This window comes from Lontra canadensis, unplaced genomic scaffold (assembly GCF_010015895.1).
Source record: "Lontra canadensis isolate GAN:19392208 unplaced genomic scaffold, GSC_riverotter_1.0 scaffold20, whole genome shotgun sequence".
Classification (NCBI taxonomy): Eukaryota; Metazoa; Chordata; class Mammalia; order Carnivora; family Mustelidae; genus Lontra; species Lontra canadensis.
In genome coordinates, this window is record NW_022631014.1 from 23,297,798 (window position 1) to 23,313,053 (window position 15,256).

Consider the following 15,256-nt stretch of genomic DNA (forward strand, 5'->3'; position numbering starts at 1 on the left):
CTTGGTTTTGGCTTGGGTCATGATCTCAGGGTCCTGGGATCGAGCCCTACATCAGGCCCTGTGCTCAGCATGGAGTCTGCTTGGCAGTCTCTCCTCCCTCTGCCCCTCCCCCTGCTCATGTGCATGCACTCTCTCTAAAATATATAAATAAATCTTTAAAAAAAAGAATTGCCATTTGGCTATACAATGTTCATCTGAATTTGTTACGTTCTGTAGCCTTTACTATTTATACCTAAGAGAAACCAGTAATGTCAGATCACAGTGTCCAAGGTCTATTTAATTATAACCATCAAGAGTGTTCAGTAAGTCTCTATGTCATGGCTGTTTGCACAATTTTCTAAATGACATGGACATCAGACTCATTGCACTGGTGTCCTCAAGTGGAGTAGAGGGCTATGAAATTGCACTGAATGGAGTAAACTGAAATTTCTCCTGCAATCTTTTTTTTTTAACTTTTAAAATGGTCTTTAATAACAAATGAGTGAATTAATAACAATTTAATAAAAATGAGCTAGCAGCTTACTTGTTGCCATGGTAAGAGTGGGCTTTGATTCCATTCCTTAATCACCAGAATAATAGCAAAGCCACAGCGTAAGTGGTTTCAGTCCACACTGTAATCTAATATCCAGCAGTTTGCTTTTCTTCAGCACCCTGCTGCCTACCTGTCTCTAACTGAGGGCAGTAAGCACTATCTATTATTCTTTTGTTCATTATTGAATTGGATTCTTAGAGCCCCCCTGCCCCGGAGTGTGGGGATTCCTGCTTTGGCAGACCCCCCAGGATTCCACAGAAAAGCCGTCCGTCTGAAAGCAGGTGGTTGATCTGCTCAGTTTCTGTTAAGACCCATTAACTCTGCCTTGATGGGCACTTATGTGCATTTACTCCTTTATTCCCAAGGCTCATTGGCACTAAAGTTTGAATTTTCCAGAATTACTGCTACTCAGAGTCCTGGGTACCACCAGCTCTGGTTCCTTTTTGTTCAATGGAGATATACTTGATAAAATATTACATTAGTTTCAGGTTTACAACATAACAATTTGATATTTGTATATATGGCAAATGATCAACATGAATGAGTTTAGTTGACATCTGTCTCCCTATTTATAAGATTTTTTTCTTAGGTTAAGAACTTTTCAGATTTTCTCTCATTATATCCCTGTAACTTATTTAATGATTGGAGATCTGTCCATTTTGACTCCCTTCACCCTTTCATCCACTTACCCCACCCCACCTCTGACAGCCACCAACGTATTCTTTTCTTATATTTCAAATTTTATTCAGATTCCAGTTAATTAGCATACAGTGTAATATTAGTTTCAGGATGTATTCTATGAGATTGGCTATTTGCTTGTTTTTTTAAAATTCCACATATAAGGGACATTATATGGTATTTTTCTCTGCTTGACTTATTTCACTTAATACCCTCACGGTCCAGCCATGTTGTCACAAATGGCAAGATTTCATTCTTTTTTGTGGCTGAATAATATTCCTCTTTGTGTGTGTGTGTGTGTGTGTGAGAGAGAGAGAGAGAGAGAGAGACATTCATAACCCATTCATCCATTGGTAGACACTTAGGTTGTTTCCATGTCTTGGCTGTTGTAAATAATGCAGCAGTGAACATGGGAGTACAGCTGTTTTCGAATTAGTGTTTTCGTTTTCTTCAGATAAATACCTATAAGTGGAAGTGCTGGATCATATAGAGTTCTGTTTTTAATTTTTGAGGAACCTCCATATTGTTTTCCGTAGTGGCTGCACCAATTCACATTCCCATCAGTGGTGCACAGGGGTTCCCTTTTCTTCATGTCTTTGACAACATTTATCACTTCTTATCTTTTTGATAATAGCCATTCTGACAGGTGTGAGGTGATATCTCATTGTGGTTTTGATTTGCATTTCCCTGGTGATTAGCATTGTTGAGCATCTTTCCATGTGTCTGTTGGCCATCTGTATGTCCTATTTGGAAAAATGTCTTTTCAGGACATTTGACCACTTTTTCTTTTTGCTACTAGGTTATATGTGTTATTTCTATATTTTAGATATTAGCCCTGTATCAGATACATGTTTTGCAAATATTTTCTCCCATTTTTGCCTTTCCTTTTGGTTATAATGGTTTCCATTGCTGTGCAGTAGCTTTTAGTTTGATGTAGTCCCACTTGTTTATTTTTACTGCTGTTGCCTTTGCTTTTAGTATTCTTTCAAAAAAAATCATTACCAAGATCAATGTCAAGGAGCTTATTGCCTGTTTTCTTCTAGGATTTTTATGGTTTCAGGTCTTACATTAAGTCTTTAATTTGAGTTGATTTTTGTATATACTATAAAATAGGAGTCCACTTTCATTCTTTTGCATGCGGCTATAGTTTTCCCAGCACTATTTATTGGAGTGTCCTTTCGCCACTGGATATTCTTGACTCCTTTGTCATAAAATAATTGATTAATAATGGGTGGACTTATTTGGGAGCTCTTTATTCTGTGCCATTGATTTGTGTGTCTGTTTTTAATGCCAATACTGTACATTTTTATTACTATAGCATTATTTGTAATATAGCTTCAAACCAGGGAGTATAATGGCCTTCAGATTTATTCTTCTTTCTCAAGATTGCTTTGGCTAATAAGGGTCTTTTAGGGTTCTGTATACATTTTAGGATTGTTCTATATTTTCTTTGGTAGGCAGCAAAACAAAGTTTATTGAGCCATAGTTATTGAATGATAGTACAAAGCTCCCCAAAAGGGAGGGGACCCGAGAGGGTTGCCCAGGATTGTTCTATATTCCTATGAAAAATGAAGCTGAAATTTTGATAAAAATTGCTTGAATTTGTAGATTGCTTTGAGTAGTATGGACATTCTAACAATTTGAATTTTGATCTATGAACACAAAGTCTCTTTTCATTTGTTTCTGTAATCTTATGTGTGATCAATGTCTTATGGTTTTCAGAGTATAGGTTTTTTACATCTCCTTGTTAAAGTTATTTCTAGATCTTTTATTCTTTTTGATACAATTGTAAGAGAGATTGTTTTCTTAATTTCTCTTTCTTCCTTTTTCTTTCTAGAGAGAGTGAGCAAATGTGAGTGGGGGCAGGGGAGAGGGAGAGGGAGTGAGAGGATTTGAAGCAGACGTGGGGCTCAATCTAATGACCTTAAGACCATGACCTGAGCCGAAATGAAGAGTCAGATGCTTAACTGACTGAGCCACCCAGGTGCACCTTAATTTGTCTTTTTTTTTTTTTTTTTTTTTTTAATTTGACAGAGATCACAAGCAGGCAGAGAGGCAGGCAGAGAGAGAGGAGGAAGCAGGCTCCCCGCTGAGCAGAGAGCCTGATGCGGGGCTCGATCCCAGGACCCGAGATCATGACCTGAGCCGAAGGCAGCGGCTTAACCCACTGAGCCACCCAGGCACCCCTTAATTTGTCTTTCTGATAGATCATTATTAGCGTATAGCAATGAAGCCAGTTTCTGTATGTTAACGTTGTATCCTTTACTGAATTTGTTTATTGGTTCTAAGGTTTTGTGGTGGATTCTTTAGGGTTTTCTGTATATAATATCACATCATCTGCAAATAGTGACTGTTTTACTTCTTCCTAATTTGGATGTTTTTATTTCTTTTTCTTGCCTACTTCCTCTGGCTAGGATTTTTAATACCATGTTGAATAAACATGGCAAGAGTTGGCATCCTTATCTTATTTCTCACCTTAAAGGAGAATCTTTCAGCTTTTCACCATTGAGTATGATGTTAGCCTATGAGCTTGTCATATACAGTCTTTATTATGTTGAGGTATGTCCCTTCTTTACCCATATTTTAAATCACAAATGGATGTTGATTTTGTCCGATTCTATTACATCATCTATTTAGGTGATTATATAATTTCTGTTCTTCATTTTGCTTATGCTGTATCATATTGATTATTTTGAAAATATTGAAACATCTTTGCATCCCTAAAATAAAAATTCCACTTGATTGTGGTATAGAATTCTTTTAATGTACTGTTGAGTTCAGTTTGGTAATATTTTGTTGAGAGTTATTGCTTCTGTTTATCAGATGTTGGTTTGTAATTTTCATTTTTTGTAGTGTCTTTGTCTAGTTTTAGTATCAGGATAATGTTTACCTTGCAAAATGAGTTTAGAAATGTTCCCTCCTTTTTTTTGGAAGAGTTTGAAAATGATTGGTATTAATTTTCTAAATATCTGGTAGAATTCACAAATGAAGCCATCTGGTCCTGGACTTCTCTTTGTTGGGAGGTTTTTGATTGCTGATTCAATCTCCTTACTAGTAATCAGTATGTTCAGATTTTTTATTTCTTCATTATTGTTTTGGTTGGCCTTTGTTTTTAGGAACTTACCAGTTTCTTCTAGGTTGTCCAATTTGTTGGCATATAATTGTTCTTAATAGTCTCTTATGATCTATTGTATTTCTGTGATATCAGTTATAATTTCTTTCATTTCTGATTTTATTTGAGTCATCTTGTTTTTCTTGGTGAGTTTAACTAAAGGTTTGTCAGTTTTGCTTATCTTTTAATAAACCAGCTCTTAGTTTCATTGATCTTTTCGGTTGTCTTTTTTTTTCCCAGTGTTCCAAGATTCATTGTTTATACACCATACCCAGTGCTCCATGCAATACGTGCCCTCCATAATACCCACCACCGGGCTTACCCAACCCTCTACTCCCCTCCCCTCCCAAACCCTTAGTTTCTCAGAGTCCACAGTCTCTCATGGTTTGTCACCCCCTCCAATTTCCCCCAACTCACTTCTCCTCTTTTTTTCCCAATGTCCACTGTGTTATCCCTATGCTCCGCAAGTAAGTGAAACCATATGGTAATTGACTCTCTGCTTGATTTAATTCATTCAGCATAATCTCCTCCAGTCCCGTCTTTTTAGTCTCTTTTATTCACATCCTCTCTAATCTTTATTTCCTCCCTTCTACTAATTTTGGGCTTTGTCATCTTTCCATAGTTCCTTAAGGTTTGAAGTTAGGTTATTTGACTTTTCTCATTCCTTGAGGTAGGACTTTATTGCTATGAACTATTGCCTTAGAACTGCTTTTGCTGCATCCCATAAATTTTGATTTTTACATTTCTATTTTCATTTGTCTCAAGACATTTTTTACATTTTTCTTTTGATTTCTTCTTTGACCCGTTTGTTTGTGGTTCAGTAACATGTTAAATATCCACATATTTGTGAATTTTCCACATTTCTTCTTGTAATTATTTCTACTTTTATATTATTATGGTTGGAAAAGTACTTGATAATGATTTTAATCTTAAACATATTAAGATTTTTTTAAAAAGATTTTATTTATTTATTTGACACAGAGATCACAAGTAGGCAGAGAGGCAGGCAGAGAGAGAGGAGGAAGCAGGCTCCCCGCCCAGCAAAGAGCCCGATGCGGGGCTCGATCCCAGGACCCTGAGATCATGACCTGAGCCGAAGGCAGAGGCTCAACCCACTGAGCCACCCAGGTGCCCCAACATATTAAGATTTCTTATGTGTTCTAACATATGATCTGGTCTGGAGAACGTTCCATGTACACTTGAGAAAAATGTGTATTCTGCTTTTAGATAGAATGTTCTGTATATATCTATTGAGTCCATCTGTTCCATCATATTGTGTGTACAGTTGATGTTTTCTTACTGATATTGTCTGGATGATCTACCTGTTGATATAAGTGGGTATTAAAGTCCTCTAATTACTGGTGCTATTACTTTAGGTCTGTTGGTATATGCCTTATATATTTTAAGTTGATCCTATGTTGGGTGCATAAATATTTACCAATATTTATGCTCTCGTTGGATTGATGCCTTATCATTACGTATTGTCCTTTGTTATTATAGTGTTTTAAAGTTTATTTTGTCTGATGTAATTATGGCTACCTCCAACTTTTTTGGAGGTTTTTATTTGTATGGGCTATCTTTTTTCATCCCTTCACTTTCAGTCTGTGTGTGTCCTTGCACCTGAAGTGAGTCTCTTAAAGGCAGCATATAAATGGGTCTTTTTTTTTTTTTTTAAATTCATTCAGGCACTCTGCGTCTTTTGTTTTTGGGGTTTTGTTTTGTTTTGTTTTGTTTTAGATTTTATTAATTTGAGGGACACCTGGGTGGCTCAGCTATTAAGCGGCTGCCTTCAGCTCAGGTCATGATCCCGGGGTATTAGGATCAAGCCCTGCATCAGGCTTACTGCTCACCAGGAAACCAGCTTCTCCCTCTCCCACTCCCCGTGCTTGTGTTCCCTCTCTCGCTGTCTCTCTTTCAAATAAAATCTTTTAAAAAAATTTTGAGAGAGAGATAGCAACAGAGATAGTGAGAGAGCCCAAGTGAGGAGAAGGAGAAGCAGGCTCCCCACTGAGCAGGGAGCCTGCTACTGGGCTTGATCCCTGAGATCCCTATGATCTCAGGATCATAACCTGAGCCAAAAGCAGATGCTTAACTGACTGAGCCAGCCAGATGCCCCAACTCTTTGTCTTTTGTTTGGAGAATCTGGCTCATTTACATAGAAAGTAATTATTGATAGCTATGTACTTATTGCCATTATGTTAATTGTTTTCAGGCTGTTTTGTAGTTCCTTTATGTTCCTTTGTTTTCTTCCTTTGGGTTTAATGACTTATAGTAGTACACTTAATTTCTTTCATCTTTTGTGTATCTACTATAGGTTTTTACTTTGGGGTTACCAGGAGGCTTACATATAACAACTTATATTTGTATCAGTCTATTTTATAATAGCTTAAATCTGAATACATTCTAAAGTTCTATGTGTTTACCTCCCTCCTCCATTTTGTTTTTGATGTTACATTTTACATCTTTTCATCTCGTGTATCACTTGTTTGTAGTTTGGGTTTTGTTGTTTTTATTTTACTACTTTTGTCTTTTAGCCTTCCTAATAGCTCTATAAATGATTCGCCCATTACATCTTTTCTATATATTTACCTTTGCCAGTGAGATTTATACTTTCACATTTTATTTAGTGCCCTGTCCTTTCATCTCAACAAAGTCCCTTTAATATTTTTTGTAAAGCTGGTTTAGTAAAGTAATTAACTCCTTTAGCTTTAACTTGTCTGAAAAACTCTTACTCCAATTCTGAATGATAATTTTGTTAGTTAAGAGTATTCTTGACTGGAAGTGTTTTTTTCTTTCAGTACTTTGAATGTGTCATGCCACTGCCTTCTGTCCTGTGTTTTCTGCAAAAAAAAAAAAAATCTGATAGTCTTATGGGGGGGTTCCACTGTACATAACAAGTTTTTCTTTTCCTGATTTCAAGATTCTCTTTAACTTTTGACATTTTAATTATAATTTATCTTGCTGTGCATCTCTTGGGGTTCATATTTATAGAACTCTGTAGACTTCCTGGATTTGCATTCTGTTTTTCCCCCCAGGTTAGCTTTCAGCCATTATTTTTTGAAATAATTTTTCTGTTCCTTTCCTCTCTCCTCCTTTCAAGAGCCCCATGATATGAATGTTAGTCCACTTCATGTTGTCCCTTAAGTCTCTTATACCATCTTCACTTTCTTTCCTCTATTATAGCTGTAGAATTGGGGTGCTTATAGGAGGGGAATTCAGCATCTTCTCAGAACTAGGTGATCAAGGAGCATCCCTGAGTGGAAGGCCCCAAAGACTAGGGCACCAGAAGTAAAAATGGGACACAAGATGCCTATAAAATCTTCCCTCCAAGACATCCTGGGGTCCCCCAGAGGTCTCCAGTAAGTTTAGCCAGCCCTTAAAATGTGTTTAATCTGAAGCCTGCCCCTCAGCTGCAGCTATGATGATAAGCTATTTTTTTTTAAAGATTTCATTTATTTATTTATCAGAGAGGAACAGAGAAAGCACAGGCAGGAGGAGCAGTAGCAGAGGAGAAGCAGACTCCCCACTGAGCAGGGAGCCCAATGTGGGACTCAATCCCAGGATCCTGGGATCCTGACCTGAGCGAAGAAGACAGGCACTTAAGCGACTATGCACCCAGGTGTCTGTGATAATAAGCTATTAGTCCTCTTTTACAGACTGAATTCCTGGGCCTGTTGTCTCTTGCTGTGCCCTGGGGATACTGGCCATTTCAGAACTATTTCTCTGTTGGTTACAGTCCTGTGAGGCCCACCAGCATAAGCCCCATGGGCCCCCAGAGCCAGGAAATGCAAAGATGTCCTCTAGCAACAGCTGCAAAAACCAAGGTACCAGATGTAAAACCAGGGCACGGGACACCTGTAAAAGTTCCTTCCTGAGGGAGAATGGTGTTCTCAAGTACAGCAGAGGGAGAGGGAGAAACTGGCACCCACTAGCTGGGGAGTGACTGAGGAGAGTGTAGAGATGGTGCCTACTAAGAAAGAAAAGTAGAAAAAGGAAAAAAAAAAAAAAGCCTAGAGTGTTTTTTGTTTTGTTTTTAAGCATCCACCAGTTGGAGCAAGATAGAGGGGGTGCACAAAGATGGGTGCCCACTAGTCCCTATACCTAGAGTACCCCAGCATGCCCCCAAATGTGTCAGATCAGGTGCCTGACCCTCAGGCCAGTGTCCAAGACAAGTAAACAAGACCCTCCCACACAAAGTCCAGACACCTCTGAATGGGCCACGTCTGGGTTGGGCCCTGAGGTGGGTGAGTCCACATGTGTGAGCCCTTTAAGAGCTGTTGCTGGGATTGCTAGTCTTGTGGGTCTCGGGGATGTAAGCCTGTTGGTTTCCAAAGCTAGCTATTTTAGGGGCCTTTCAGGTACAGATCTTAAGAGCTGGGTTGCCCAACATGGGGTTCAAGCCCTTTGCTCCTCAGGGACAAACTCCAGGTTTTGAGTTCCCTTCCAGCTGTGAGTCTCTGCATTGGGAGTGGGAATTATGGCAAGATTGTGTCCCAGCTTCACCTACCCTGTGACCTGGACCTTCTCTCATTCACTCAATATGTAGGAGTCACTCAGTTTTTAGAGTTTGTTTTTGTTTTTTCAGAGTAGGCTGTCCTTTATGTAGCTGAGAATTGGGGAGTTTATGAAAGGTGAGTTCAGGATCCTTTCACATTGTCCGCTTCAACTGTATCATCACCTGCAATTTGATTTCTATCTTTACATAATTGGAAAGATGAGAGCAGCCACCAAGAGCTGCAGCAAACCCATGGCCACAGGACCCCGATTTTGTGTTTAATCCTCTGGTGATAAGCGGCTACCATAGGGTACTGCCCAGCCCAGGCCCGGAGCCTTGGAAAGAGCAGGTCTCTCAGATATCCACGCGTGTCTCCTTGTTCTAGAGTCTGTCCCACTGTGAGCTCATCACAGATGACGGGATCCTGCACCTGAGCAACAGCACCTGTGGTCACGACAGGCTGCGGGTACTGGAACTGGACAACTGCCTCCTCATCACCGACGTGGCCCTGGAGCACCTGGAGAACTGCCGCGGCCTGGAGCGCCTCGAGTTGTACGACTGCCAGCAGGTTACCCGCGCAGGCATCAAGCGGATGCGGGTAAGGCAGGGCTGGCACACTTCCTAAGCAAACAAGAGTATGTCAAGACTCCATCTTCCACATTTTATCCTAAGCTTATAGTGATGTTCTACAAGTGTCTTCTTGTTCAAAATTTCCTTATTAGATCTTACTCTGGCCAATTCAACTTCCAGAATGGGTGTGGGACAGAGGTTCTAGAGTCTGGTGATCAGACCCTTGTAGGGAGTGAGACTTACAGTCATTACCAGCAGGAAGGAGACCATGGTCTTGGTTAACTTCCAGAGAACAGGGCTTAGATAGAACATGGCTTTTCTTGTCCCACGTAGTTCAGTTTTCTTGAATACACTTTACGTTGAGCAGCTTTGCATTTACCTCCCAGAGCTGCCCCAGGTGCTAACGGCTGCAAGGATGCACTCAGTGTCCATACAGGACCAGTGACTGCCCCCAGGGCAGATATTCGGGTCTCCTCACTTCAGAAGGATATGTATGTAAACAGGAATAGCTCTAGCCTATATGAGAAACTGTATTTGAACTATCTGCCTGAAAATCAAGGAGGGTCAATTCTACAGGCAAACTGCGGGCTTGTCTAGGATTGTGCCTGTAATCCTCAAATACACACGTAATGACTACTCCACATCTGTCTGCTTTCTGCCTCCAGGCTCAGCTCCCTCATGTCAAAGTCCATGCCTACTTTGCTCCTGTCACCCCCCCGACAGCAGTGGGAGGAAGTGGACAGCGACTGTGCAGGTGCTGTGTCATTCTCTGACGGCGACTGCCTGAGTCCAAGGCACGATGAGGTGTCCCTTCCTCCAGAGAAGACCAGGGTCTTCCTGCTCCGCCTTCACCCAGATCTCTTGGTTCTCCATTGGGAAAGACATTTACAGGTAAAAGACTTCAGTAGGGATTGCAGTAACTCTGGTGATAGTTTTCACCTTCATTCTGCTACGATACAATCGAATCAAAGCCTTGTGTCTGCCAGCACATGGCAAGAGTGGTCTCAGCACAGCCTGGACCACAAAGGAGACCTGGATCTCTTAAGAGGTGGGTGCCTTCTTAGGTACCAGCGTCCTGCTGTTGGCTTTGTCAGCACTCCTTAGACCATCAGTGTTAGCACAAACTGAGCAGAAAGACCAAGCTGTTGATTTTCTACCTGATACTGAAGCCAGTGGCCTACTTTAATTCACAGTGATTTCATTTGGATTAGCAGGACTTTTCCACTTTGAAGATGAAATAGTAACTTTCTCAAAGTGACCTGTACTGCAAATTTGTGATACCTGAGAGTTTTATATGTAGACTTAGGTGGAAGGCAAGTTAGGTTTCCGTGAGACACCAAAGAAATGAGGACTCTGAACTGGGTGGAGCAGGGCCTTCACCTTTCTATCAACTTGTCATACACTCTTTCGGGGACCAAAAGCTAGACAGAAACAACCGAGTCTGTGTTGCCTGACTGGAAATAAGCTGTGGCAGGTGCTACTGCAGAGTGCATTTTTGTTCTAGGAGAAAAGCTAATCGTGTCATCTCTCATAAAATTTGGGGGACCTTAAAGAAATAGAATTAAGGCTTAAGTTATCTATAATATATATAATCAATTAAAAATAATGAATGGATGCATGTAGAATGGATGTGATTTTTTCCAAGTTTATTTTAAAATCTTAGAAATCGTTACACCGGAACTATTCCAAAATTGTACACACTTAAAACTCAGCTCAGTAAAGTGTTGGCACCTTTTAGAATCTTAATATAAAAATGAATAAACCATTGCAAAGCTTAAGTCAGAGGGTTTTATTGCTATAATCTTCATGGCAGACAAATCTGAGCAAAACCATTTTCCAAATTCAGACCTCCCTAATATCTAGAATCAGGTAAGCTCTAGTTCCATTCTGTGCTGTCCACATATGTGATATTTATGAAAATCAGGAACCCATCGCCACTCTCACATAGTGAACTTCAGACTTCCTAGCAGCCGTTCCCCACCATGAAGAGCACAGAACTCACAGCTCACGGGAGGCTGGAGTGGAACAGCGAACCCGACACGGCACTTGTCCGTGACCAGTGGTGCCTCCAACAGATGGACCATTTAGGAGCATTTAGGGTACAGCAGAAGAGAAGGAAGGTGCATACATGACCCCTTAAGTTAACAAGATTATCAGAATAAGCGTTCAAGCCCTGATGACCTCACCACCTGGCGAGATCCTCTAGTTTTTCCTGGTCTAGAATGTGCACGTATATACCACAGCGGTTATTTTAATATACATTTACACCACTATGTGTGGGGGTATGACTGATGCAAGAAGCTATTTAAATAGCATAAAACACAGACTTGTGTCAGTAAATTATAGTCTCTGTTTTTAAAAATTTCTATGACCACGGCTTTCTATACGGTCTCTTTTGAGCCAGGACACAACCTATCAGAGTTACTGACTCATTCCTCAATGACCTATGACCTCATTAGAAGACAAGAGCAGCTCAGGTGAGGTTTCTCAGATGAGAAAATCAGGTTTGCTTCCTCTGTAGGTGTGGAACAGTGCGTGGAATAATTTGTCCTCAGTTGCATCATCTTTGAGAAAACAAACCAGAAAGAACACAACATAGAGGCCTTGCCTCTTACAACATGTGGACTTGGGGGTGCTCAGAACACATGCATGGAACCCCCTCAGATTCCAGGACTTGAGGGGACACCATTAGGAAGTGTGATTTTAAATGAGACACGCATTTGCAAAACAATCGGAAAACATTTATTATACTGAAATGTATACATCCTACTATTAAAAAAACAAAGTAGCAAATTTGCTGGTGCCATAATTTAACCTGCTTCACTGGGACAGACTAATGGTCAATGCTGCTTGGTATAATTTCAAGTTCAATGAGCTTTTAAAACCTGATGAGGAATTCAAAATAGCACACAGCATTAAATGACATTTATTTCCGTGTATCTTTGAGACTCAAAAAGGAATGCTAAACAGACAAGCAAAAACAGATATGCTCACTTCTTTCAAGTGGTTGGTACAGAAAACGTGTTCATATGGAAGCAAAGGGAGATGACAGAAAGTTCCTCTGCTTTTAGGGTCTAGAGGAGTTACAGATATTTTCAAACTGAAGATGAAAATATTTAGAGACTGGGCTTCTCTGTATCCAATAACCCTTTAAGAATTAAACACAACAGGTCAAAGCTTTTACCCACTGAAGTAATTTGTCTTCTGGGGGATTTCAAAGCCTAAATTACTCATTCCTATTTCTGCCTGAACAAAGGTAAGATTCAAATAAACACATTCAGAACCAAGACAGCTGGGTAACTGGTCAGAGCTGCTATAGTTAAAGGCAAACAGAAGTCCGCTACACCACAGGCCTCACAGATGCTTGCTGGTGTGCATGGGGAAGGCTTCGGGCAGAGGGAAGCAAGAAAGGAAAATTGCAAAAGCAGTGGACTCCCTTTGAGAAGTGTACTGGCAAACAAGCATTTGGTTTTGTGGAAGAGGCACCCATTTTATAGAAAAAAGTTATTATGTGGTATATAAGAAAGCCTCTTAAATAATCACCAAAATATTTACCCATGATTGTACTAAAGCTCATATTTCAAAAGTGTGGGGTATTTTTATGGTACAATTTAGTGTTTCATTTATGACATCTCATTTGCCACAAATAATTTCAACTTGTTGATAATGAAGACCCCTTAACAGCAAGTCAGAAACGACCATACATTTCCCCCTACCTAGGTCACCAGTTTCCATTGTCTGGGACAAGGCTTTAAAAACATTCAGGAACAGGGTGGGGTGGGGTGGGGTGGGGAGGGGAGGGACAGAGAAAGGGAGGAATACCACACAAGTTTAAAAGGCAAGGGACTTCAAAAATGAAAACCAGAAACAAAACTCTAAATATGGAAGCAGAAGCAAAAGGTTTTCAATAATCTGTGACAAAGCAAAAACACAAAAGTCTTTGTACCTATTAGGATTTACACTGATCCTCTCACCAAGGTACTCTTGATAATGCAGTTTGCTTCAAGCCCGCCTTCCTGGCTCGGATCTTTCCCGATCTGGCACAAGCCCGTCACACACACCCTTAGACATGATTTCTTCCGAGAAGGTGCCAAGCCTCTTACCTGACCCCTGATCATGGTCTCGGCACATCGCATCTGCAGACAGATTCCGTGCTGGCTCCACGACAGCACTGTCCCCCACCCTTGCTCTGGGTCAGCATAAGGTTCAGGCAATAAAAGCCAAACTGGCACAGAAAGGTAAATGCCCACAGTACGTTTTTACATTCATTTCCAAACCGCATACAGTGTAAAAAGACAGCAAAGGCTGCTTCTAGGAACTGTATCTACTGGCCTCTGCCAGAGAAGCAGGCAGCCCCGCTGGCACGTGGCCCCAGAGCCGCACGCATGCTGTCCCGACGTGCTCACTCTCACGAGGATGCTTGGCTATGGCAGTGACAGTGAGGAGATTCGCCTCTCATACAGCTCATTAGAAAGGTCATCTTGTGTTTTCAATATGAAACATTTCATACGGTAAAATCCAATCCCAAGACTTCTTGGATTCAGTCTTCACACACTTTTAAGCGTGACTTTATTTGGTACTGAATATAGTTCAGACTAAGTACAACATCACTTCAAAACTATGTGGATACCATCACCGTTCTCAGCTGCAGGAAAAGGAAAGAAATGTGACACACAGTTCTTTTGGGCGGGCTTAGGAAAATCAAGGCCATTAAACTGCAAACTCCCAGAAAGCTATAGCTTCCCTTCCCAATTCAAATTACCTTTAAGTCTAGAGAGAGAGCATCTGCACAATCCCTGTTGGGGTAATTTACTTTCTGATGTGGGGCCCATGAGTGTCAGTACCCCTGCTGCCTGTCTGCTCTGGGGCGTGGGGGGATTGAGACAAGCGGCCAGCGTGGTGTGAGTGAGGGGGCGGGAGCTGGGGCTGGCGCAGACTCCTGGGCAGGCCCCAGGCCAGCCAACTCCACATGACACACGCACACTGGGTGCTTCCATCCACCTTTCCTGGAAGTGAAGTTTTTAACCTCCTCAGAGGCAGATCTGAGACATTCTGAAAAAATCACTACTTTTATCTGATGGCCTAGTGTTTCTCAGGAAATGTCTGGAAGTAGTACAGGCATTCATCACGGAACAAAAATGTTTTCATGAGGACAGGAGTCTGAATAACATGCTGCGATCAGAGGGGATGTGCTAAGATGTCGGACATTAGCAACATCCACTGCTTTCTTAGAACACAATGATATGATTACAGTAAGACTTTCCTTTTTTAGACCATTTGAGTTTTGGAGAGTAAAAGCTGTACTGCTTTGACGACAAAATGCTGAGCAGAAGAGCGCTAAGCCCAAGAGGCTGTGACAGTGAAAGAGGGAGTGAGCCAGCTCAGGGGAAGCTACTGTGCCTACCGCTAACGGAATGGCAAACACAAAATGCCACGCGCACGTGAAGCCGACCAGGTGCTGCGGTTTTGGACTCCATCCTTCAAGAGGGACTCCTGGGAAAGGGGGACACAGCGCCTTGCTGAGGTGCAGCTTTTATGTTAGGCCTGGATTCGGCTCTTAACCCACTGGATTTTAAAAAGTCTCCTCATATAAAAATTTTGCATTTAAAAATCCCTCCATTAGCCCTCTGAGCCCCATCCGGGCCCTCCTTCCGTATTTTTTCCCTAAATAACTGCAATGCCTTCCACGGCTTAGAGTCACTGTGGATGTGCTAAAGGCTTCCAAATTCCATCTCAAGTCCAGGCCTTTCCTGCCCACTCCAAATGGGGATAATTCACTGCCAACCTGGCTTTTCCAAGCACATGTAAAATGGAACTCTTGACTGTGTCTCTCCGAACCAGTCCTGCTTCTCTACTAGGTACACCGTCT

General features: G+C 41.2%; 2 protein-coding genes across 6 annotated transcripts in view; one reads left to right on the forward strand and one right to left on the reverse strand.

The window, feature by feature from the left end:
- The window catches only part of FBXL2 (F-box and leucine rich repeat protein 2), a 130,811-nt gene extending 119,813 nt beyond the window's left edge, over positions 1-10,998 (forward strand). For both annotated transcript variants that reach the window (XM_032861319.1, XM_032861322.1), the window contains 2 exons: positions 9,203-9,415; positions 10,053-10,998. In XM_032861319.1, coding sequence (XP_032717210.1) covers positions 9,203-9,415; positions 10,053-10,160 — 321 coding nt within the window. In that variant the 3' untranslated portion in view covers positions 10,161-10,998. The remainder of the gene's footprint in view (positions 1-9,202; positions 9,416-10,052) is intronic.
- Positions 10,999-11,018: 20 nt separating this feature from the next.
- The window catches only part of UBP1 (upstream binding protein 1), a 67,087-nt gene continuing 62,849 nt past the window's right edge, over positions 11,019-15,256 (reverse strand). For 2 of the 4 annotated variants that reach the window (XM_032861317.1, XM_032861318.1), the window contains exon 15: positions 11,019-14,032. In XM_032861317.1, coding sequence (XP_032717208.1) covers positions 13,995-14,032 — 38 coding nt within the window. In that variant the 3' untranslated portion in view covers positions 11,019-13,994. The remainder of the gene's footprint in view (positions 14,033-15,256) is intronic. The other 2 variants (XM_032861316.1, XM_032861315.1) reach the window with 1 other exon arrangement.